This window comes from Muscardinus avellanarius, assembly GCF_963383645.1.
Source record: "Muscardinus avellanarius genome assembly, chromosome: 6".
Taxonomy (NCBI): Eukaryota; Metazoa; Chordata; class Mammalia; order Rodentia; family Gliridae; genus Muscardinus; species Muscardinus avellanarius.
Genome location: NC_137791.1, coordinates 106,226,501 through 106,251,422, shown reverse-complemented (window position 1 = coordinate 106,251,422; position 24,922 = coordinate 106,226,501). Strand labels below are relative to the sequence as shown.

The following is a 24,922-nucleotide window of genomic DNA, read 5'->3' as shown; positions in this document are numbered from 1 at the left end:
TGTGGGGCGTATGTGCTGTTGATTGAACCCAAGGGCATTCTACATATGACACACACACACACACACACACACACACACACACACCCTGCCTTTGTTACTGTATTGAAACAGGGTCCCTGCTAGGTGTGGTGGCTCATACCTGTAATCCCAGTAATTTGGGAAGCTGAGACCAAAGGATCCCAGGTTCACAGCCAGCCTCCACAATTTAGTGAGACCTTATTTCAATAAAAAATACAGAGCTAGGTATGGTGATGCATGCTTGTAATCCAAGCTTGGGAGCCTGAGGAAGGAGGATCTAGGTTCAGAGCCAGCCTGGGCAATTTAGTGAGGCTTTCAGCAACCTAGTGAGACCCTGTTTCCACATAAGTAAAATTGGGCTTGGGGAGTGGCTTGGAAGTAGAGTGCTTCTGGTTTCAATCCCCAGTACCAAATAAAACAAAACAGAATAAAAAATACAAAGGCCTGGGGGTATGGCTCTGAGTAGATGCCCTGGGTTCAATCCCAGTACTGCAAACAAACAGGATCTTCCTAAATTCATGGAAGTCTTAAATTGCAGAAGCTGACCTTGAGCCTGCACTCCTCCAGTCTCCACAGGAGGAAGATTTTCACAATAGAGACGAAATGTTTCTCATGTAGGGAGGCTTGAGACAGGAGTGTGTGTGTGTGTGTGTGTGTGTGTGTGTGTGTGTGTGTAGTGCAGTGCTGTGGAGAGAACCCAGGGCTTTGTGCATGTTAAGTACAGGCTCTGCCATTGAACTATACACCTAACCTTGAACTACATACCTAACTGCTTTTTGATTTTTAATTAAGGAAGTTTTCAAATGAAGTGGTTGTGATGGTGCACACTTATAATCCCAGTACTTGGGAGGCTGAGACAAGAAGATCACAGATTTGAGGACAACCTCAGCAAGTAGTGAGATTCTTTTCCAACCTAATGAGACCCTATTGATTTTTTTTTTTTTTTTTTTTTTTTTTGCGGTACTGGGAATGGAACACAGGGTCATTGTACCTCCAAGCTACACCCCCAGTCCTACTTTTAATTTTATTTATTTATTTATTTTTGTGGTACGGGGGGGTGGAACCTAGGGGCTTTTCTACCTCTGGGCTATACTCCCAGGGTCTCAGTTGCTGAGAGCCTCACTAAGTAGCTGAGGCTGGCTTCGAACTGTGCAATCCTCCTGTCTCAGCTTCCCAAATGCTGGAATTACACACCTGAGCCACCATGCCTGGCTTTTTATTTATTTTAAAACAAGGTCTCACTAAGTTGCAGAAGGCCTCACTAAGTAGGTGAGGCTGCCCATGGACCATGATCCTCCTGTCTTAACCTCCCAAAAGATGGGATTACAAGTGTGGGTCACCACGCCCAACTCTTGAATTTGAACATATATATATATATATGCCGGAGTCCAGTCCTAGCAGGAGTTGTGGGTCGTGTGTTGGTGAGAGAAGAGTCGAGGTTGAGTGAGAGGACTCTTGACACAGGAGACCAGATGCAAGCTTCTCCCACTTTATTCAGGATTTGTTACAATCTTTATATCTTTATACTTTCTTTTCTTGGCAGAGTAAGCAAAAAACAGTCATGCAAGCAGGAACTTTCAAGGACAGAAAAAGTCTTCAACAGACTTCAGGACAGGGTGCCAGACATTTAATAAATCATAGAAAGTATGCTTTGCCTTATATCCTAAGGTCAGCTTGAGCTTAATCTTTGGCCCAAACTTTATCCTTGGGAAAAAAAGATCTTTGCTGACTCAGTCGCTCACATGCTGCTGCCCATTAGTTATAATGCTTATTCATAAAATTCCAATTACACGTATTAATCTAAATAATCTTAAATTAATTTTTTGTGTGTGTGATACTGGGGTTCCTGGAAGCCCTTCTACCTCCGGGCTACACTCCCAGACCTATTTTTATTTTTGGAAACAGGGTCTCTTAAGCCAGCGCGGCTGGCTTCGAACCTGCGCGATCCTCCTGTCTTCACCTCCCAAGCGCGGGGATTACAAGCGTGTGCCACCACGCCCGGCTTAAAATAATTTTTTTAAGAAGGAAATGCTCATACTCATGGGGGACTTAGGCTTTTGCGAGATCCCTAGCCGAGCTTTTGCTCAAGGCCTGCACGAAATGCTGGTGCGTGCGTGCGTGCGTGTGTGTGTGTGTGTGTGTGTGTGTGTGTGTGTGTGTGTGTGTTTTGCAGGTCTTGGGATGGAACCCAGGGACATTTGACCTCGTAGCTACATCCCCTGCCCTGTTTTTTATTCTCACTAAGTAGCTGAGGCTATCCGCGAACCATGATCCTCTAGTCTCAGCCTCCTGAATGCTGGGATTACAAGCCTGCGCCACCACGCCCGGCTTGAATTATATTCTTTTTTTTTTTTTTTTTTTTTGTGGTACTGGGGTTCCTGGAAGCCCTTCTACCTCTGGGCTACACTTCCAGACCTATTTTTTATACTTTTTATTTGGAAACAGGGTCTCCTAAGCCAGCGCACGCGGCTGGCTTCGAACCTGCGCGATCCTCCTGTCTCTGCCTCCCAAGTGCAGGGATTACAAGCGTGTGCCACCACGCCCAGCTTGAATTATATTCTTAACAGTAGCATTAACTGTTCAGTCTAAGAGTGTCACATAGTGATACTCATCTATAATCCCAATACTTTGGGAGGCTGACACCTGGAGGATCTCAGGTTCATAGCCAGCCTCAGCAACTTAGTGAGGCTGTGAGCATTTAGTGAGACCCTGTTTCAAAATAATCAAATAGAGCTGAGGATATAGCTCAGAGGTATAATACACCTAGATTCAATCCCTAGCAACACACACACACACACACACAAAAAAAAAAAAAAAAAAAAATTCACTACCAAAACCTGGTGTGTGTGTGTGTGGTACTGAGGCTTGAGCTCAATAGTCTACCTCCAAGCTGTAATCCCAGTCTTTTATTTCTATTTTCTTTCTTTCTTTCTTTCTTTCTTTCTTTCTTTCTTTCTTTCTTTCTTTCTTTCTTTCTTTCTTTCTTTCTTTCTTCCCCCCAGTACTGGGGATGGAATACCCCCAGCCCTATTTTTTATTCTTTATTTTGAAACAGGGTCTCACTGAGTTGCAAAGGGCCTCACTAAGTAGCTGAGGCTGTCCACAAACCGTGATCCTCCTGTCTTGGCCTCCCAAATGATAGGATTATAAGCATGTACCGTCATGCCTGGCTTTTTATTTATATTTTCTAAACAAGGTCTTGTTAGGTTCCTTAGGCTGGCCTCTAACCTGTAATACTCCTGTCTCGGCCTCCCAAGTACTAGGATTACAGGCTTGGTGATCTACTTGGGAGTACTTAAAAGGCCAAGACTGGAAGATCACAGATTTGAAGCTGGCTTTGCCACTTAAGGAAACCCTGTTTCAAAATAAAAAACAAGCCAGGCGTGGTGGTGCACGCTTGTAATCCCTGCGCTTGGGAGGCAGAGACAGGAGGATTGTGCAGGTTCAAAGCCAGCCCCGCGCGCTGGCTTAGGAGACCCTGTTTCCAAATAAAAATGTAAAAATAGGTCTGGGAGTGTAGCCCGGAGGTAGAAGGGCTTCCAGGAACCCCAGTACCACCAAAAAAATAAAAAATAAATAAAAAAAAAATAAAAAACAATAGCCTGGCGTGGTGGTGCATGCTTGAAATCCCAGTACTTGGGAGGCTGAGACAGGAGGATCGCAGGTTCAAGGCCAGCCTCAGCTACTTAGGCCCTCACCAATTTAGTGAGACCCTGTTTCAAAAAAGAATAAAGCTAGACTATGTGGCATGTTTGTAATCATAGTACTTGGGAGGCTTAGGTAGGATTGTGGGTTCACGGCCAGTCTTGGCTACTTAGTGAGGCCTTCTGCAACTTAGTGAGACCCTGTTTCAAAATAAAAAATTAAAAAGAGGGCTGGGTGTATAGTTTGGAGGTAGAATGCCCCTGGGTTCCATCCTTAGTATTACAAAAATAAGTAAGAACAGAGCTGGGGTATACCTCGGAGGTAGACTTGGGTTCAACCCTAAGTTCCAAAAATAAAATATGAGTTAGGGTTAGGCGTGTTGTTTAACCACCAGTACCACATGCACAATAAGTAATTCTCTTTTTTTCTTCCTGTTGTCTAGGCTGGTCTTGAACTCTTGGACTTAAGTGATAGATACTCCTTTCTCAGGTTTTCATATATCTATGATTAAAGATGTGCATCACCACAGCTGGCTAGAAATGATACTCTTACATAATTATAGTATCAGAACCTAAGAACATTGTTATTTCCTTGATGTCCAGGATTCAAGTTCATAGTCATATTTTTCTAATTATTTTTTGTAGTACTGGAGATTGAACCCAGGGGTGTTCTGCCTCTTAGCTACACCCCCAGGCCTATTTTATTTTATTTTATTTTATTTATTTTTTTGCGGTACTGGGGATGGAACCCAGGGGCATTCTACCTTGGAGCTACATCCCCAGCCCTGTTTTTTATTCTTTATTTTGAAACAAGTCTCACTAAGTTGTAGAAAGCCTCACTAAATAGCTGAGGCTGTCCACACCGTGATTCTCTTTTCTCAGCCTCCTAAGTACTGGGATTTTGTGTGGGCTAGCACGTCTGGCTTCCCCTGGCCCTATTTTTTTTTTATTTTGACAGGTCTTACTAATTGTGGAGGGCCTCACTAAATGGCTAATGGTACCTGCGAACCTACACTTCTCCTGTCTCAGCTTCATATTTTTTCCAATTTTTAAAAAGAGGGCTGGGGATGTATCTTAGTGGTAAACCCCTTGTCTGGCATTTGCTAGGCCCTGGCTTTGAATCCCAGCATCACAAAAACAAACTGAAAAGTCTTTTATACTCTTTAGATGGCAGGATCCACTTAAGTTTCACATATATAAATGTATTCTTGGGCCTTTTAAATTTTACAGTATCCCCCCCTTTTTGTGGTAGTGGGGATAGAACCCAGGGGCATTCTACCTCCGAGCTACACCCCCAGCCTTATTTTTTTATTTTATTTTATTTTTTAATTTTTGAAACAGGGTCTCACTAAGTAGCTGAGGCTGTCCGTGAACCGCTATCCTAAATTTTAATTTGGGGTGATGTGGATGGGTATAAGGGTGGAGGTATAAAAATTATTTATTTAGCATTTTACTAACTAGAGAATTGGAGCTTTTTTTTTTTTTTACCCTCTACTCTCCCCCAAACTCTAATCATTTCCTTCTTTTTTTTTTTTTTTTTGGTGGTGGTGGTACTGGGAATGGAACCCTTATACCTCCAGGCTACACTCCCAGAACTATTTTATATTTTATTTGTAAACAGGGTCTCTTAAGCCAGCGAGGCGGGCTTCGAACCTGCACGATCCTCCTGTCACTGCCTCCCAAGCGTGGGGATTACAAGCATGTACCACCACGCCCAGCATAATATCCTAAGATTTTAAATACTTTTTATAGAGAGGAAATTGTTTAAAAGCATTTAATGGCATGTGGAAGAAATTGTTTTATTTAGAATAGAAATCTAGTTGGGAGTAATGGAAGTCTATAGTTAATCCTTGTGATTTATTTACTTACTTATTTATTTATTTATTTTGCGGTACTGGGGATGGAACCCAGGAGAATTTTACTTCTGAGCTATACCCCCAGCTCTATTTGTTATTCTTTATTTTGAGAAAGGGTCTCGTTGAGTTGCACAGTACCTCACTAAGTAGCTGAGGCTGTCAGTGAACCGTGATCTATCTTCCTGTCTCAGCTTCCCAAATGCTGGGATTACAAGCGTGCGGCACCATGCTGGGCAATCCTTGTGATTTCTTAAATTGATTAATGACTGTTAACATTATGGTACATATTACATTCTTGTATGTATTGGACAGACTTTTTTTTTTTTGTGTGTGTGTGTGTGTGTGTGTGTGTGTGGTACTAGGGGTGGGACCCCAGAGGCTTTCTACCTCCAGGCTAGACTTCCAGACCTATTTTTTATATTTTATTTGGAAACAGGGTCTCACTAAGTAGCTGAGACTGGCTTTGAACCTGTGCGGTCCTCCTGTCTCAGCCTCCCAAGCGCGGGGATTATAAACATGCGCCTCCATGCCCGGCTTGGACAGACCGTTTTTACTTTTACTAAAATGTACGTTTCCTTCTTTGCCGCAAATACTAAGATTGGTAATGATTTTCTAGGGGACAGGACAAAGGACACGGTTTTATTGTTTATTTAGCATATTGCAAATAGAGCCTGGAGGCATTTTCTGGGATACAACCCCGACCCTCCTTATGTTTTATTTTGAAAAGGTCTCATTAAGTTGGTGAGGCTTTTGATAACTTGCTGAGGCAGGTCTCAAACTTGTGATTCTGAACTGTTACGACATCCTAAGTACTGAAGTTTCAGGCACACGCCACTTCATCTGATTTCATTATACATATTTATAATTAAATTTACTACTTGGCCAGGCGTAGTGGCTCATGCTTGTAATCCCCGCGCTTGGGAGGCAGAGACAGGAGGATCATGCAGGTTCGAAGCCAGCAGCACGCTGGCTTAGGAGACCCTGTTTCCAAATTAAAAAAAAAAAAAAGGTAAAAATAGGTCTGGGAGTGTAGCCCGAAGGTAGAAGGGCTTCTAGGAACCCCAGTACCACAAAAAAAAAAAAAAAAAAAAAAAATTACTGAAATCTTGTGGGAGGTTTCTTTCATAAAAGTTGATGTATTATGCCAATTAGGTAAAATATGAAATTTGAATTCTACCAAAAATACATACTTAGTAACTTATTTTGTTTGTTTGGTTGGCTTTCTTTTTTTGGACCTCAGGGGCTTTTCTACTGCCAGGCTATACTTCCAGACCTATTTTTAGTGGCACTGGGGATGGAACCCAGGGGCTTTCTACATCTGGGCTATAGTCCCAGACCTATTTTATATTTTATTAGAAAGAAACAGGGTCTCACCAAGTTGCTGAGAGCCTCATTAAGTAGCTGAGGCTGGCTTCGAACCTGTGCAATCATCCTGTCTCAGCCTCCCAAACACCAGGATTATAAGCGTGAGCCACCATGCCTGGCTCTAAATTTGTTTGTTTGTTGGTTGGTTGGTTGGTTGGTTGGTGGTACTGGGAGTAGAACCCAGGGGCTTTCTACCTCTGGGCTATACTCCCAGACCTATTTTTTATTTTATTTGGAAACAGGGTCTCACTAAGTTGCTGAGAGCCTCACTCAGTAGCTGAGGCTGGCTTCGAACCTGTGCTATCCTCCTTTCTCAGCCTCCCAGGTGCAGGGATTACAAGTGTGCACCACCATACTCTGCTCTAAATGGCTTTTAATGACTGTAAATTTTCTGTTTATGTGGACAGAATCCAAGTTACTTGGGGATATAGTATTAGCATTTGACTAGAGATGAATGGATTACTTTAGACTTGTACTGGAGTTGGCAAAGAATAAGTTGTCTACCAATTTTTTCTAATAACATTCCTATAAATTAATCAAGCCCCATTGTACTGTTGTTCAAAGTGGTATTATTTAGCCGGGCGTGGTGGCGCACACTTGTAATCCCCGCGCTTGGGAGACTGAGACAGGAGGATTGCACGGGTTCGAAGCCAGCCTTCTCTGGCTTAAGAGACCTTGTTTCCAAATAAAATATAATATAGGTCTGGGAGTATAGCCCGGAGGTAGAAGGCCCCTGAGTTCCACCCCCAGTACCACCAAAAAAAAAAAAAAACCCCAAAACCAAAAACAAAGTGGATTTGTTTGTTTGTTTGTTTGTTTATTGGTACTGGGGTTCCTGGAAGCCCTTCTACCTCCAGGCTACACTCCCAGACCTATTTTTTTATATTTTTAATTTGGAAACAGAGTCTCTTAAGCCAGCGAGGCTGGCTCCGAACCAGCACGATCCTCCTGTCTCCCCCTCCCAAGAGCGGGGATTACAAGTGTGCGCCACCACGCCCAGCAAAGTGGTATTATTTATTAAGAACATTGAAGTTAAAGTTTTGTAGTTTCTTTGTTTTAAGTACTCTTAAAACTGGTTAAGTCCTAGAAAGGCACAGGCTAATTTTTTTAAGGCAGATAAACCTGTGAAAGGGGGCTTTTAAATTTTTTATAGGTAATATTTTATTTTATTTATTTATTTATTTATTTATTTATTTTGGTGGTACTGGGGGTGGAACCCAGAGGCTTTCTACCTCCGGGCTATACTCCCAGACCTTTTTTTAATATTTTATTTGGAAACAGGGTCTCACTAAGTTGCTGAAAGCCTCACTAAGTAGCTGAGGCTGGCTTCGAACCCGTGCGATCCTCCTGTCTCAGCCTCCTAAGCGCGGGGATTACAAGCGTGCGCCACCACGCCCGGCTTATAGGTAATATTTTAAAGTAGGCTTTTTTCTTGCTGACATAACTAACATTTATTTTCTGTTTATTTTTAAGACGAGCAAAAATCAAATTAAAGTAGATCTTGTAGATGAGAATTTTACAGAATTAAGAGGAGAAATAGCAGGACCTCCAGACACACCATATGAAGGCAAGTACTTTTTTCTGTATCAATATTGCGCATATTAGAATTTATCTTAATCTTGAGAACTGTAAACTACAAGGAAGGTAAAGGCATTTGGCATAGGAAATATAGAAGTTTTAATCAGTGTAGACACTTAATCCAGACTGTTTTCTGACTTAATTTTAGCTATTTTTTTTCTTTCTCCAAAACAGATTTAGCACATCCACCTTACAGGTTATATAGGTTAGAATTTATGAAGCATATATAGACTGCTAAGCCTCTAACTTAAATAGCATACAAACTCTCAGTAACCTTTCATATGATATTAAGCTTTGCTGTAAATTTCTGATATTTTTGTGTTTAAAGCTCTTTTCTTGTTTGTCATATACTATTTTATTTGCTTATATGACTTTGTACAGGTTGTAGATATATTTGATTTTGTTTATTTAGGAAAGCTTCAAGTGATTATTTGAGGATATACCAAAAAAAAGGCAGCATTGTTGAATTTTATGTTCACAGTCTTTAAGCTCCTTTAGACCACAAAATTGGGGGTAAGATATAGAAAGAAGCTTACAGCATTCAATTTCTCATTCGGCAGATCTTCATAAATGAATATTATTGTAAATTTGAGTTATGTAGCAAAAGCCAGGATCTGGCAGTCTAGATTATTCAAATGTCTGATTAAGAGTATGTAACATGTGGTAGCTCTAGCTCATAAGATAATATTCAGCTTTTATAAAATCTTACGAGGTAAGTATACTTGTCATTGTTTTGTTAGATGAAGAGACTTTAAGTGCAGATAAGTGACTTTTGAAGGTCAAACATCTAAGGGGCACTGCTGGGATTTGATGTCTTATAGCCTTTGACTTCACAGCCTTTGCTTTTACTCACCTTTTGCTTCTTAATAGATGAGGACTGATTGATTATTGGAAGTGGGAGTTATGACTTTTGAATGGGGTGTTTCTTTAATTCTGTAATGAAGTCCCCAAGTTTGAAAAATAATGTATTAATTTATTTATTTATTGTGGTGGTGGTAGTACTGGGGATCTAACCCGGGGGCACTCTAACTCTGAGGCACACCTCCAGTCCTTTTTTTGTTTTGAGAATGTGTCTTTGTAGGTTAGTGTGTGCTGGCCTTGTACCTGAAGTTCTCAAGTATCAGCCTCCCAAGTACTGGGATTACAGGCATGTACCATGTGTCCTACTAAGTTCTTAATATTTTTTAATATTTTTGTTTGCATTAATTTTTTTTTTTTGTGATACTGGGGTTCCTGGAACCCCTTCTACCTCCGGGTTACACTCCCAGACCTATTTTTATATTTTTATTTGGAAACAGGGTCTCTTAAGCCAGTGAGGCTGGCTTCGAACCAGCGTGATCCTCCTGTTTCTGCCTCCCAAGCACAGGGATTACAAACGTGCGCCACCATGCCCGGCTCTGCATGAAAAAATTTAAAGACCTTTAAGAGTATTGCTAGTACACCACCACCTTTGGGGGAGATGTACTGGGGATTGAACCCAAGATTGCTATATTACTGAGCTATATCCCATCTTTCTATTTCATTCATTCATTCATTCATTCATTCATTCATTCATTCATTCATTGTGGTACTGGAGATTGAACCCAGGGGCATTTTATCTTTGACCTTTACTCCCAGCCCTATTTTTATTCTTTATTTTGAAACAGGGTCTCGCTACGTTACAGTAGGCTTCACCAAGCAGCTGGGGCTGCCCACAAACCTGCAATACTCCTGTCTCAACCTCCCCAAGTACTGATATTACAAGTGTACACTACCATGTCTGTCTTCATTTAATTTTTCTTACTATGCATTTATTGATGCATTGTAATTTCACATCAGAATGTAAATCATGTCGACAGTCACATATATGGAGTCCTTCTGGTACCCACTAGCTTCTGGCCATTTGAGAAAACATGACCCTTCACTTTCTGTGACTGGCCATCTCACTTAACATAATGTTCTCCAGGTTCTTCCATTTTCCTGCAAATGACAGACATAATTTTTGTTGTTCTTTATTGCTGAGTAGAATTTCATTCTGTGGATATCCCATAAATTTGTTTGATGAACACCTAGGTTGGTTCCGTTAATTGGCTATTGTGAATTGTGCCCCTATGAACATAGATAGGCGTATATTACCATAGTTTTTTGATATCCGCCCCATTTGGAAAGATAGGTACCCAGGAGTGGTATAGCCAGCCAGCCAGCTAGCTAGCTAGCTAGCTAGATTTATGTATGTATGTATGTATGTATGTATGTATGTATGTATGTATGTTTAAGACAGGGTTAAAGTTACTTGGTTGGCTTCAAACTTGCCATCATCCTGCCTCAGTTTTTGGAGTTGCTGGGATTACAGGCATGTACCACCATGCCTGGCTCCATCTTTTTTTTTTTTTTTTTTTTTTTTTTGCAGGTCTGGGGATGGAACCCAGAGGCATTTGACCTCCGAGCTATACCCACTGCCCAATTTTTTTATTCTTTATTTTGAAACAGGGTCTCACTGAGTTGCAGAGGGCCTCACTAAGTAGCTGAGGCTGTCCACGAATCTCGATCCTCCAGTCTCAACCTCCCAGATGCTGAGATTACAAGCGTATGCCACCACGCCCGGCTTAGCTCAGTCTTTTTGACAATTATTAAACATAGAAGAGACCATTAGCGGGTGTGGTGGAGCACGCTTGTAATCCCCGTGCTTGGGAGGTAGAGAAAGGAGGTTTGAAGCGCAGATTTGAAGCCAGCCATGCTGGCTTACGAGACCCTGTTTCAAAATATAAAATAGGTCTGGGAGTGTAGCCCGGAGGTAGAAGGGCTTCCAGGAACCCCAGTACTACCAAAAAAAAAGAGAGAGAGAGAAAAGAGACCTTTAGTTATCTTAGAAGTGTGTGTGTGTGTTTTACCTGGATTGAACCCAGGAACACTACCTCTGAGCTATACCCCTCACCTTTTTTCGGTTCTGGGAATGGAACTCAAGAGCATTCTACCTCCAAGCTACAGCCCCTGCCTTGTTTGTTTTTTGTTTGTTTGTTTTATTCTTTATTTTGAAACAGGGTCTAACTTGAGGAGCACCTCACTAAGTAGCTGAGGCTGTTTGTGAACTGCCCCGGTTTCTGTCTCCCAAATGCTGGGATTACAAGTGTGCGCCACCATATTTGGCAACCCAGCACTTTTTTATTTTTATTTATTTTTTTAAACTTGTTTATTTATTTTTTTGGTGGTACCGGGGTTCCTGGAAACCCTTCTACCTCCGGGCTACACTCCCAGACCTATTTTTATATATTTATATGGAAACAGGGTCTCTTAAGCCAGCCTCGATTCTCTTGTTTCCACCTCCCAAGAGCAGGGATTACAAATGTGTGCCACCACACCTAGCAGCACTATTTTATTTTTATTTTTTTGAAACAGTCTCACTAAGTTGCAGAGGGCCAGAGGTTGCTGAGGCTGGCGGTGAACCTGTGATCCTCCTGTCTCTCAGCCTTCCAAGTACAGGGATAACAGGCTTGTGCTACCATGTACTACTTAAGGCAATTTTTCTTTTGTGGTATTGGGGATGGAACCCAGGGGCTTTTCTACTGCCAGGCTGTACTCCCAGGCCAATTTTATATTTTATTTGGAAACAGGGTCTCACTAAATTGCTGAGGGCCTCACTAAAGTAGCTGTGGCTGGCTTCGAACCTGTGTGATCCACCTGTCTCAGCCTCCCAAGCACTGAGATTACAAGCGTGTGCCACTATACCTGGCTCAAAGCAAATTTTGTAATAAGAAATAAAATTTTTTTATCCTGAGCAAGATAGACAAGTTTTTAAAAATGAGTAATATACATTTATTTATAGTGTAATTAATTTTAAATAAGTTTTTTTTTTTCCTTCTCAGAACTGGGGATTGAACTCCAGGGACATTGTACCTCTTAACTAAACCCATAGCCCTATTTTTTTATTCTTTTTTTGGTGGTACTAGAGTGGAACCAAGAGGCTTTCTACCTCCAGGCTATACTCCCAGACCTATTTTATATTTTATTTGGAAACAGGATCTCACTAAGTTGCTGAGGCTGGCTTCGAACCTGTGCCATCCTCCTGTCGCAACCTCCCAAACACGGGAATTACAAGTGTGCGCCACCACGCCTGGCTTTATTCTTTATTTTGAAATAGGGTCTCACAAAGTAGCCGAGGCTGTCCATGAACTGCCATCCTCCTGCCTCAGTCTCCCAAATGCTTATAAATGTGCGTCACCATACCCGGATCCTATTCTTTATTTTGAAACAGGGTCTAAGTTATATAGGGTCTTACCAAGTAGTTGAGGTTGGCCTGAACCTGCAATCCTATCTCAGCCTCCCAAGAACTCAGGTATTCTACCTCTGAGTACACCCCCAGCCCTAATTTTTTATTCTTTATTTTGAAACAGGGTCTCAATGAGTTACAGAGGGTCTAAGTAGCTGAGGCTGGTCACGAACTGCCATCTCCCTGTCTCAGCCTCCTGAATGCTGGGATTACAAGTGTGCGCCACCACACTCAGCTAGGTTTGTTCGTATTAAGTGTTTAATTCTATTTCTGCTTTTAAATAAGGCAGTACTCTTTTGCGGTTCTGGGGCTGGAATCCAGAGGCATTTGACCTCCGAGCTACACTCCCTCCCCAATTTTTATTCTTTATTTTGAAACAGGGTATCACTGAGTTGCAGAGGGCCTTACTAAGTAGCTGAGGCTGTCTGTGAACCATGATCCTCTGGTCTCAGCCTCCGGAATGCTGGGATTACAAGCGTGTGTCAACATGCCTGGCCAAGGCAATACTTTTTTTTTTTTTTTTTTTTTTTTTTGGTGGTACTGGGATTCCTAGAAGCCCTTCTACCTCCGGGCTACACTCCCAGACCTATTTTTACAGTTTTATTTGGAAACAGGGTCTCCTAAGCCAGCGCGCGCGGCTGGCTTCGAACCTGCACGATCCTCCTGTCTCTGCCTCCCAAGCGCGGGGATTACAAGCGTGCGCCACCACACCCGGCTAAGCCAATACTTTGATATGACCGATTTAACATGGTTTCTGAGTACATACTCAAGATAGATTATATTTGTTTAGGAAAAGTTTCACTTTTAATTTTATATACTTTGATACATTTTCTTTGAATTGTAAATATGAGACCCAGGAGTAGTGTTGCATGTTTGTAATTCCAGTGCTTAGAATACTGCAACAGCCGGGCGTGGTGGCGCACGCTTGTAATCCCCGCGCTTGGGAGGCGGAGACAGGAGGATCGCGCAGGTTCGAAGCCAGCCGCGCGCGCTGGCTTAGGAGACCCTGTTTCCAAATAAAAAAATGTAAAAATAGGTCTGGGAGTGTAGTCCAGAGATAGAAGGGCTTCCAGGAACCCCAGTACCACCAAAAAAATAAAAATTAAAAAAAAAAGAATACTGCAACAGGAGGAAATATGGTAGGTTGGTGGCCAACTGCAACAATTTAATGAGGGTTCCATGCAACTGAGACCCTGTTTCAAAGTAAGAGGATAAAGTAGGGCTGAGGGTATAGCTCTAAGGTAGTGTGCCCCTGGGTTCCATCCCCATTGTCACACACACACACAAAAGGAAAAGAATGTGAATATGAAGAAAACATTATTTTATTGTAGAAGTCTTGCTTTTTTGTTTCTTTTTTATTTATTGGTACATTGTAGTCATACATCTTAATGGGGTACAAGATGGTAGAGGCATATATGCACACATCACTCATTTGGCCCTTGCCTTCCCCACCTACCTCCCTCTCTTGTTTTTCTGTTTTTCTTTTTTTTTAAGATTTTTGGTAGGTTGGGTTTTACTTGTGCTGGCACGTGCTAAGCCAAACACTCTGCCACTGAGCTAAATCCCCAGCATGTTTTTTGTTTCAATTTAAAAGCTAAATCAAAAGTTTACAGATGGTATGTTATTAAGTAATGAGGAAGCTGGGCGTGGTGGTACACACTTGTAGTGTGGTGGCCCACATTTGTAATCCCAGCATTTGGGAGACTGAGACAGGAGGATTGCGATTTGCAGACAACTTCAGCTGCTACTTAGTGAGGCCCTTTGCAACTCATTGAGACCCTGTTTCAAAATAATGAATAAAAAATAGGGTTGGGGGTATAGCTCAGAGGTAGAATGCCTCTGGGTTCTATCCCCAGTACCGCAAAAAAAAAGAAAAGTAATGAGGAAGACATTTTATAGTGTTAAAATTAATCAGATTGAGATGTTGAATATCCATGCAAAAATTGCCATCTTCCAAGCTACTTACCTTGGTTTAGGGAGAGGCTAGTGATTGAGACTAGGGGTGTTCTGCCACTGAACCATATCCTCAACCCCTTTCATTTTATTTGAAACAAGATCTTGCTAACTTACCATGTACTGATGTTGAACCTGTCTGTGATCCCCCTGTTTTAACCTCCCAAGTATTTGGATTACAGGCATGGAGTATACCAGGCCTGCCTCCATTTAGCTCCTCTTGCCTAGTAACTCAGTGGCAAAGTAACACTTTAGTTCTTACTTCCTAAAACTTCTTTTAAATTTGTAGAATGATTGAGTTATCCCTGTCCCCTTCTGACCTTTCCATTACATTAAATATAAAAATAACAATTTTAATGCTAAAAGTCATGTGTGTGTGTCTGTTTTTTAGTTACTGAGCTCAGGGTATTTTATCTCTGGGTTACACCCCCAGCCTTATTTTAATTTAATGTGTATGTTACTTGGGATTGAACCTCTGAGTCACACTCTCTGGGTTCTACCTCTGAGCCACACTGCCAGCCCTATTGCATTTTTTAGTTTAAAACAGGATCTCAGTAGATTGCTGAGAGTCTTACTACTATCTGAGGCTGGTTTCAAATCTGTGATTCTCTTATCTAAGCCTTCTAAGCACTGAGGTTACAGATGTACACCATCACGTCTGTGTGTGTGTGTATGTGTTTGCGGGTCTGGGGATGGAACCCGGAGGCTACACCCTCCGAGCTACACCCTCTGCCCAATTTTTTATTCTTTATTTTGAAACAGGGTCTCACTTAGTTGCAGAGGGCCTCACTAAGTAGCTGAAGCTGTCCTCAAACTGCGAATCCTCCTGTTTCAGTCTCCCAAATGCAGGGATTACAAGCATGCGTCATCACCCCCGGCTCCATCACGTCTGTTTTAAAAGCTTTCTAAATCTGGGCGCAGTGGTTCACCCCTGTAAGTCTCAGCTACTTCAATCTAGGCTCGAAAAGGATAAAACAAAGCTATTCTTTAAGAGGTTATACGTGTGTGTGTGTGTGTGTGTGTGTGTGTGTGTGTGTGTGTGTGTGTGTGTGTGGTGTTTTTTTACTGGGGATTGAATCCAGAGTTGTACCCCTGAGCTACACCCTTAACCCAGTTTTATATCTTATTTGAATACAAGGTCTCACTGAATTCGGAGGGCCTCACTAAGTTGCTGAGGCTGGCCGTGAGCCTGTGATTCTCCTTTATCAGCCTCCGAAGTACTGGGAGGCTGGGAGTACGAACATGTGTCACCACGCCTGGCTAAAAATGTTACTATAGTGAAGGCTGATAATGTTTGTGTGTGTATTTATTATTGTGTGTATGTGGTACTGTGGAATGAACCCAGGAACATTCTACCTCTGAGCTACACACTCAGCCCTTTTTATTTTAAAATGGTTTCACTAGGTTGCTGAGAATCTTGCTAAGTTGCTGAAGCTACCCTGGTACCTACAGACTTCCTCTCAGCTTCCCAAGTACTGAGGTTACAGGTGTGTACCACCACTCCTGGCAGGCTCCTTTATAAAATTTTATTTTATTTTTTGTGGTACTAGGAATGGAACCCAAGGGCTTTCTACCCCCAAGCTACACTCCCAGACCTATATAATTTTTTCATATTTTATTTGGAAACAGGGTCTCACTAAGTTGCTGAGAGCTTCACTAAGTAGCTGGGGCTGGCTTTGAACCTGCGCAGTCCTCCTGCTGTCTCAGCCTCCCAAGTGCCGAGATTACAAGCGTGCGCCACCATGCCCTGCTAAAATTTTGACAAGGGTCACATTACATTTCCCAGGTTTGCCTTGAACATGTATTCATCTTTTTTTTTTTTTTTTTTTTGGTAGGTCTGCGGATGGAACCCAGGGGCATTTGGCCTCTGAGCTACAGCCCCTGCCCTGTTTTTTATTCTTTCATTTGAAATAGGGTCTCACTAAGTTGCGGAGGGCCTCACTAAATAGCTGAGGCTGTCCGCAAACCTCCATCCTCCAGTCTCAGCCTCCCCGAATGCTGGGATTACAAGCATGCACCACCATGCCCTGCTAACGTGTATTCTTTCTTTTTCTGCTTCCTGTGTAATTGGGATTACAGCTGGTCAGCCTGGGTTTATATATTTATAAAAATCTCTTTTGAAATTCTTGGAGATTCCAAGATCTAACAGCATTTATTAAGTATCTCTGACTCTCACATAGCTTACAAAAGATTGTTTTGGAGCAACTTAGCAAAACTCTGTTTCCAAATAAATAGGGCTAGGGGTTGAGGTCTGGAGTAGTAGCCCCAGGGTTCCATACCCAGCACTATCCATGTGTCCTCTCAGAGCTTTTCATTCAAGAACTTTGTATGACAGGTTATGAAGGATGGTAATCTTGAATTTAATCAGGATAAAGATTTGTAGGTAGAAAAAAAGAAGAGTTTCTGTACTCAAGGCAGATATGTAGATATATACATATATATGTACATATGTGTATATATGTTTAGAGGTAGCATTTATAATCCTGAACATAGACATTTATCTTCACATTCACAAAACTTCCTCAAGTACCCTTCTGATGCCTGCTCTTTTCCTTTTGTTTGGTTACTTTTTCTTCATATTTTATTGCTAGCATGTTTTCTGTTCTTCAGGCATTTAGTTCGATTTCTACATCATTTAATAGAAGGGACTTAATAAAAAATTTGGGGGGGGCGGGTCTGGGGATGGAACCCAGGGGCATTCAACCTCTGGGCTATACCCCCTGCCCTATTTTTTATTCTTTATTTTGTTTTTTGTTGGTTTTTTTGGTGGTACTGGGGTTCTTGGAAACCCATCTACCTCCAGGCTACACTCCCAGACCTATTTTATATTTTTGAAACAGGGTCTCTTACACCAGCACAGCTGGCTTCGAACCTGCGCGATCCTCCCGTCTCTGCCTCCCAAGCGCGGGGATTACAAGCGTGCTCCACCACGCCCGGCCTTTATTCTTTATTTTGAAATCCGGTCTCACTGAGTTGCAGAGGGCCTCACTAAGTAGCTGAGGCTGTCCGCGAACCGCGATCCTCCAGTCTCAGCCTCCCGAATGCTGGGATTACAAACGTGCTCCTCCACGCCCGGCTCTTAAAAAGAATTTTAAAAGAGAAGAATTGGAACCAAAAACTGCTTAAAGAAAATGGTTCTAAATGGTACCAAATGAAATGCTCCTTTAGTTTCCTGATTCACAGGTGGTGATCAAGCATGGTGGGAACAGGCCTGTTTCACAGGGAGATGAAATAGAATACATATTTAAGGCAAACCTGGGAAATGTAGTGTGACCTTTGTCAAAATAAAATTTTAGCAGGGCATGGTGGCGCACACTTAGAATCCCAGCACTTGGGAGGTTGAGACAAAAGGATCATGCAGGTTTGAAGCCAGCCTCAGCTACTTAGGCTCTTAGCAACTTAGACCTTGTTTCCAAAGTGAGACCCTGGGAGGCTGAGACTGGCATCTCAGCAGGTTCAAGGCTAGCATCAGCTATTTAGGCTCTCCACAATTCAGCCAGACCTTGTTTCAAAAGAAAGAATAGGCCAGGCGTGGTGGTGGCACAGGCTAAATCCAGGCGCCTCGAGACTGGAGGAGCTTGGGCGGTGGACACAGGAAGATCATGCAGGTTCGAAGCCAGCCGCGCTGGCTTAAGAGACCCTGTTTCCAAATAAAAATATAAAATAGGTCTGGGAGTGTAGCCCGGAGGTAGAACGGTTTCCAGGAACCCCAGTAACACCAGAAAAAAAGAAGAAGGAAGGAAGAAGAGAAAGAAAGGAAGGAAGAAAGAAAGAAAAGAAAACAGGGCTAGGGGTGTAGCTTGGGGATAGAATGCCCAATATAAAAATCAGACAAAAGAAAAAAAAACAATAAAGATAGATTTGAGAAAATCCAAATTATAGTGGGGGAAATCTGCTGCTTTAATTATTTCAAGAGCTGAGTGTATAAATTTTGATGTTAATAATGCCCCTAGCATACAGTTTTTATTTTATTTTATTTTACTTTTTGTTATGGAAAATTTCAGATATATACAAAAGAAGAATAGTGTAATGAAACCTCCATGTATTTATCTGCCAGCTTTAATAACAACTCATGGCCTGTCTTTGATCTAATACATCCCTTGATTATTATGAAGCAAAATCCCATAGTTTCATATGTAAGTATTTTGGTAGTACAGTTTTATTTGCTATGTTTCTAATAGTGAGTATTCTATGTTAATGGGTCATAGAATCTTGGAATTGGGAGGTTAGTTAGCAGCAGGATTCTAATCTAGCACTCATCCAGTGCTATACTTCCCCTTTAGAATGTCCTGAGAGACCGTTTTCCTTTCTTTCACTACCAGTTATGGGAAGCTAGGAAAGTTTTTTTAAAGTGGCAGTTTAGCAGCAGGTTGCTCAAGATAACTTCAAAACAAAAGAGAATGGTGCCTTCTGGTTTTTTGTTAGAACAACTTTGTAACTTTTTACATACCCATTTACAGAAAGAGAATACTTTTTTGTCCTTTGACTATCTCATATTTCATTTTGTTTTTTAAAATTTAACAAAAGATGTTGGCATTGAATTTTGGACACATGTTAAAATATTAGAACTTTTATTTGTTTGAGAGAACCAGCTTTGAAGTAGTTTCTTAGACCATGGCGTAACCTAGGTATATTCTTTGTCTCTATATTCCTTTGTTATCTTTGGCCTTTTTTCTTTTTCTTTTACTTCTTTTTATGTTATTTAAATAGCAGCTTTTATCAGGTGGACTAGAGAAAACAAAAGGAGATGGGACTTGTGTTAATTGTCTTAATGAAAAATTTGGTACTGGATTATTTATGATTTTAATTTCTTTGTGTATCTTTAACCCTTTTACTGAAAACTAAGATTTGTGAAACAGGTATTCTGTATGCTTTTTGTAACTGAAAGTAAAGACTGGTGCTTTTGTTTTATTACCATTTTGGATTTCAGCTTTAAAACTAATTTGTTATAATTGTTATAGAACAATGGGTATTTTTAAAAGTTTTATCAGTGTATTTGGCTTCCCCCATTTGAGTTAAGCAGCATTCTTAACTTTGTTTTTCTCATATTTTAGGAGGAAGATATCAACTAGAGATTAAAATACCAGAAACATATCCATTTAATCCCCCTAAGGTATTGTAAATCTATTTTTGTGCTTTTAAAATATTTTGTATTTCTTGGCTCACTTAATTAATATATATCTTAATACTTATTGTTTAAGGTTCAGCCTTTTGAGTTGTTTACTACATGTAAATTTAATGTGGATAAAGCATTGGCATGAAAAGCAAGCTTGCTCTCTACTGACAGTATATTGGGAAAGGATGTGCATCTGTAATGGCTCCTGCAAGAATTTGCAGTACTTCCAGACTTAAAGACAGGGAGGGAAGATTCTACACTTACTTATTTCATTTTAATTCTGGGTCTGGGGATGGAACACGGGCATTCGACCTCCAAGCAACACCCCCTGCCCTGTTTCTTCTTTACTCTTTATTTTGAAACAGGGTCTCACTAAGTTGCGGAGGGCCACACTAAGTAGCTGAGGCTGTCTGCGAACCGCAGTCCTCCAGTCTCAGCCTCCCGAATGCTGGGATTACAAGCGTGTGTCACCACACCTGGCTTCTGCGCTCATTTAAAATTATGTTGAGTGCATGTATGCCTCTACCATCTTGTACTCCATTAACATGTATGACTACAATGCACCAATAAAAATTAAAATGAATAAAATTTTATTTGAATACTGTGTGCCAAGGAATATAGTTGGGCTTAAGCTTTTCTTGTATTCCTGGAGTTTACATTTTAGGAAGAGGAAAATAAATGAGCAAGTAATTGTAACTGGTGAATGTTAAAATGGGAATCATCTTACAGGATCATCTATAACAAGGAGACAAAGGGGATGGGACGCAGGGGCATTCCACCTCCGAGTGAAACCCCCAGCCCTATTTTTTACTCTTTATTTTGAAACAGAGTCTCACTGAGTTGCAAAAGGCCTCACTAAGTAGCTTAGGCTGTCCATGAGCCGTGATTCTCCTGTCTTGGCTTCCCACACACACACTTAAGACAGGGTCTCAGTGGGTTGCTGAGAGTCTCACTGTGTTGGTCAAGCTATCCTCGAACCCGAGATCCCCATTGCAACCTCCCAAGTATTGGGATATTTTGCCCATTTAATCACTCTTTATCTTTACCACTCCTACTCATTCTTTGCATTGCTGTTCTCTAAATCTTAATAATGAATCATTTTGATCATCCTTTCTCTGTTAATAGAACTCTTTAGAACTCTTTGGGATTTAAAGCTTTGATCCCAGTTTTCTACATTGACACATACAACATAGATTTCTTTTTTTTTTTTTTTTTTTTGGTGCTGGGGGTGGAACCTAGAGGCTTTCTACCTCCGGGTTACCCTCCCAGACCTATTTTCTATTTTATTTGGAAACAGGGTCTCACTGAGTTGCTGAGAGCCTCACTCAGTAGCTGAGGCTGGCTTCGAACTTGTGTGATCCTCCTGTCTCAGCCTCCCAAGCACTGGGATTACAAGCGTGTGCCACCACACCGGCTCTACAACATAGATTTCAATTCCCAGTCTAAATTATTTTCTCTTTGAAGACAATGCTTAACCAGGCGTGGTGGTGCACGCTTGTAATCCAGCATTCAGGAAGCTGAGGCGGGAGGATCAGCGTTGGTGGCCAGCCTCAGCTACTTAGTGAGGTCCTTTGTAACTTATACTGTGTTTTAAAATAAAGAATAAAAAATAGGGTTGGGTTTGTAGCTCAGAGATAGAATACTCCTGGGTTCAATCCCCAGCACTGAAAAAAAAAAAAAAGATGCTTATTTTTTATGCCTTTCTGTCATTTTTATCATTATATTGTCATTATTATATAAAATTCTAGTTTTCTTTTGAGAACTGAGTGAAGTACCACTTTCTCCATTAAGCTGTGCTTATTAAATGGTTTTCTCTTATTAGCATGTTTGTTTGTTTGTTTGTTTGTTTGTTTTTGCGGGTCTGGGGATGGAACCCAGGGGCATTCAACCTCCGAGCTACACCCACTGCCCTATTTTTTATACTTTATTTTGAAACCGGGTGTCACTGACTTCCAGAGGGCCTCATTAAAGTAGCTGAGGCTGCCCGTGAACCATGATCCTCCGGTCTCGGCCTCCCAAATGCTGGGATTACAAGTGTGTGCCACCAAGCCCGGCTAGCATTTTATGTTTATATGGTATCAACAAAAACATATCAATTCATATGTTATTTGCGTTGTGTATTTTTTGTTTATTTGCTATGTCCAGGCCCATTTCTTCTATATACCTATTTATTGTCTATAGCTCTTAATAGCATAATGTCCTTGGCATGTTATAATAGAATGTTCTGGAATTTATTCATTCAGTCTATTGCTTGTTCCTAAGTAAGAATTATAGACATTGTGATGGAAATTCCAGGATGAACTTAGATCACTGACCAGAATGGGATGCCTGTTCATCCATTTTCTGATAAGCCTGGTTGTTTCTGTGTTTTTTGTAAATTATAATTATTATTATTTGTTTATTTTGGTGGTACTGGGGTTCCCGGAAACCCTTCTTCCTCCGGGCTACACTCCCAGACGTACATTTTTTGTTTGGAAACAGGGTCTCTTAGGCCAGCAAGGCTGGCTTCAAACCTGCGCAATCCTCCTGTCTCTGCCTCCCAACTGCGGGGATTACAAGCGTGCGCCACCATGCCCAGCTTGTTTCTGCTTTTAATTGTGGTAAAATATGCATGGTTAGCCGGGATTGGTGGCACACGCTTGTAATCCCAGCGCTTGGGAGGCTGAGACAGGAAGATTGCACAGGTTCGAAGCCAGCCTTAGCTACTGAGTGAGGCTCTCAGCAACTTAGTGAGACCCTGTTTTCAAATAAAGTATAAAATAGATCTGGGACTATAGCCCAGAGGTAGTAAAGCCCTTTGTGTTTCACCCCCAGTACCACCAAAAATAACAATAATAATAATAACATATACATGCACACACACATGGTTATAATATAAAACACCATTTGCCTCTTTTGGAGGGGGCATGTTGAACCCCAAGGGCATTCTGCCTCCAGCCCTTTTTATTTCTTGTTTTGAAACCTGGTCTTGCAAGCTGGGCATGGTGGCGCACGCTTATAATCCCCGCGCTTGGGAGGCAGAGACAGGAGTATCGCGCAGGTTCGAAGCCAGCCACGCTGGCTTAAGAGACCCTGTTTCCAAAAATAAAAAAGTATAAAATAGGTCTGGGAGTGTAGCCTGGAGGTAGAAGGGCTTCCAGGAACCCCAGTACCACCAAAAAAAGAAAGAAAGAAAGAAACCTGGTCTTAGCTGAGCATAGTGGCGCACACTTGTAATCCCCGTGCTTGGGAGGCAGAGACAGGAGGATCGTGCAGGTTCGAAGCCAGCCATGCTGGCTTCAGAGACCCTGTTTCCAAATAAAAAGTATAAAAATAGGTCTGGGAGTGTAACCCGGAAGTAGAAGGGCTTACCAGGAACCCCAGGACCACCAAAAAAAAAAAAAAAGAAAGAAAGAAACCTGGTCTTGCTGGGAATCTTGTTAAATTGCTAAGACAGGCCTCAAACTTCAATCCCCCTGTCTTCTTAGCCTCCTAAATACAGGGATTACAGGCATTGCATCACTGCCCAGCTAACATTTGCCATTTTAACCACTTAATTATGGTAAAATACACAGTTATATATTATGTAAAATTTGTCATTTTAACAATTTTATATACAATTTTCAGCAGTGTTAAATATATTGGGGTTTTTTGTTGTTAGTTTGTGTGTGATACTGGGGGTGGAACCCAGGGGCTTTTCTACCTCTGGACTATACTCCCAGACCTATTTTCTTTTTTTCTTTTTTTTTTTTTGTGCTACTGGGGTTCCTGGAAGCCCTTCTACCTCCGGGCTACACTCCCAGACCTATTTTTTAATATATATTTTTATTTGGAAAAGAGTCTCTTAAGACAGCACGCTGGCTTCGAACCTGTGGGATCCTCCCGTCTCCGCCTCCCAAGCGCGGGGATTACAGCGTGTGCCACCATGCCCGGCCCCCCCAGACCTATTTTCTATTTTATTTGGAAATAGGGTCTCACTAAGTTTTTCAGAGCCTCACTAAGTAAACTGAGGCTGGCTTTGAACCTATCTCAGCCTCCCAAGCACTGGGATTACAAGCGTGCACCACCACACCCAGCATATATTGATATTTTTGTGCAACCTTCACCATATATCTTTAGATGATTATTTATTATTAATTTTTTATTTTCTTATGCGGGTCTGGGGATGTAACCCAGAGGCATTTGACCTCCGAGCTACTCCCCCTGCCCAATTTTTTATTCCTTATTTTGAAACAGGGTCTCACTGATTTGCAGAGGGCCTCACTAAGTAGCTGAGGCTGTCCGCGAACTGCGATCCTCCGGTCTCAGGCTCCTGAAACTGGGATTACAAGCGTGCGCCACCACGCCCAGCCTTTTCCATCTTCTTAAGTAGAAATTCTGTATCTGTTTAACAGTGACTCCCTATTACATTCCCAGATTTTGGTAAAATCACTGTTCTATTTTATGTTCCCATAAATTTGACTCTTCTGGGCACCTCATATAAGTAGAATTTTAAAATTTGTTGATGTGTTTCAGTTTTATTACACTTAGCATAATATTGTAAAGGTTCATCCATGTTGTAGCATATGTTGGAATTTCATTTTTTAAGAATGAAATTCTTAAAATTTCAAATGATATTCTATTGTGTGATATCACATTTTGTTTATCCATCTAGCAATGGGTAGACATATTTATGTTCATTTGTTTATGTTTTTCTCCTTGCACTAGGGATTAAACACAGGGCCATTCTGCCTCAGCTACCACCCCAGCCCTGTTTGATTTTTTATTTTGAAATAGCGTCTCATTAAGCTGCTGAAGCTGGTCTCAACCCTGCAATCCTCCTGTCTCAGCCTCTCAAATATTGATACTATAAGCATGTGCCTTCAGACCTGGCTACCCCCAGCTCTTTTTGTGGTTTTTTTTTTTTTTTTTTAAGTCTGAAACCAGGTCTCACTAGGTAGCTGAGAGTCCTGCTGTGTTGCTAAAACTTTCCTAGAACCTAGGATCCTCCTGTGTCAGCCTCCCAATTATTGGGATTAGAGCATGTACCACTATGACCAGCTAAAACACAATCTCTAATCCAGGTGTGGTGGCCCATGCTTGTAATCCCCGCACTTGGGAGGCTGAGACAGGAGGATCGCACAGGTTCAAAGCCAGCCTCAGCTACTGAGTGAGGCTCTCAGCAACT

General features: G+C 41.5%; 1 protein-coding gene across 4 annotated transcripts in view; it reads left to right on the top strand.

Moving 5' to 3' along the window:
• The window catches only part of UBE2K (ubiquitin conjugating enzyme E2 K), a gene marked incomplete at both ends in the record, with an annotated part of 49,316 nt that overhangs the window by 16,199 nt on the left and 8,195 nt on the right, over positions 1 to 24,922 (top strand). For 3 of the 4 annotated variants that reach the window (XM_080697073.1, XM_080697072.1, XM_080697070.1), the window contains 2 exons: positions 8,357 to 8,450; positions 19,715 to 19,773. The exons of the other annotated variant lie outside the window; for it this stretch is intronic. In XM_080697073.1, the coding sequence (XP_080553199.1) occupies positions 8,357 to 8,450; positions 19,715 to 19,773 (153 nt within the window). The remainder of the gene's footprint in view (positions 1 to 8,356; positions 8,451 to 19,714; positions 19,774 to 24,922) is intronic. 4 annotated transcript variants of the gene reach the window in all.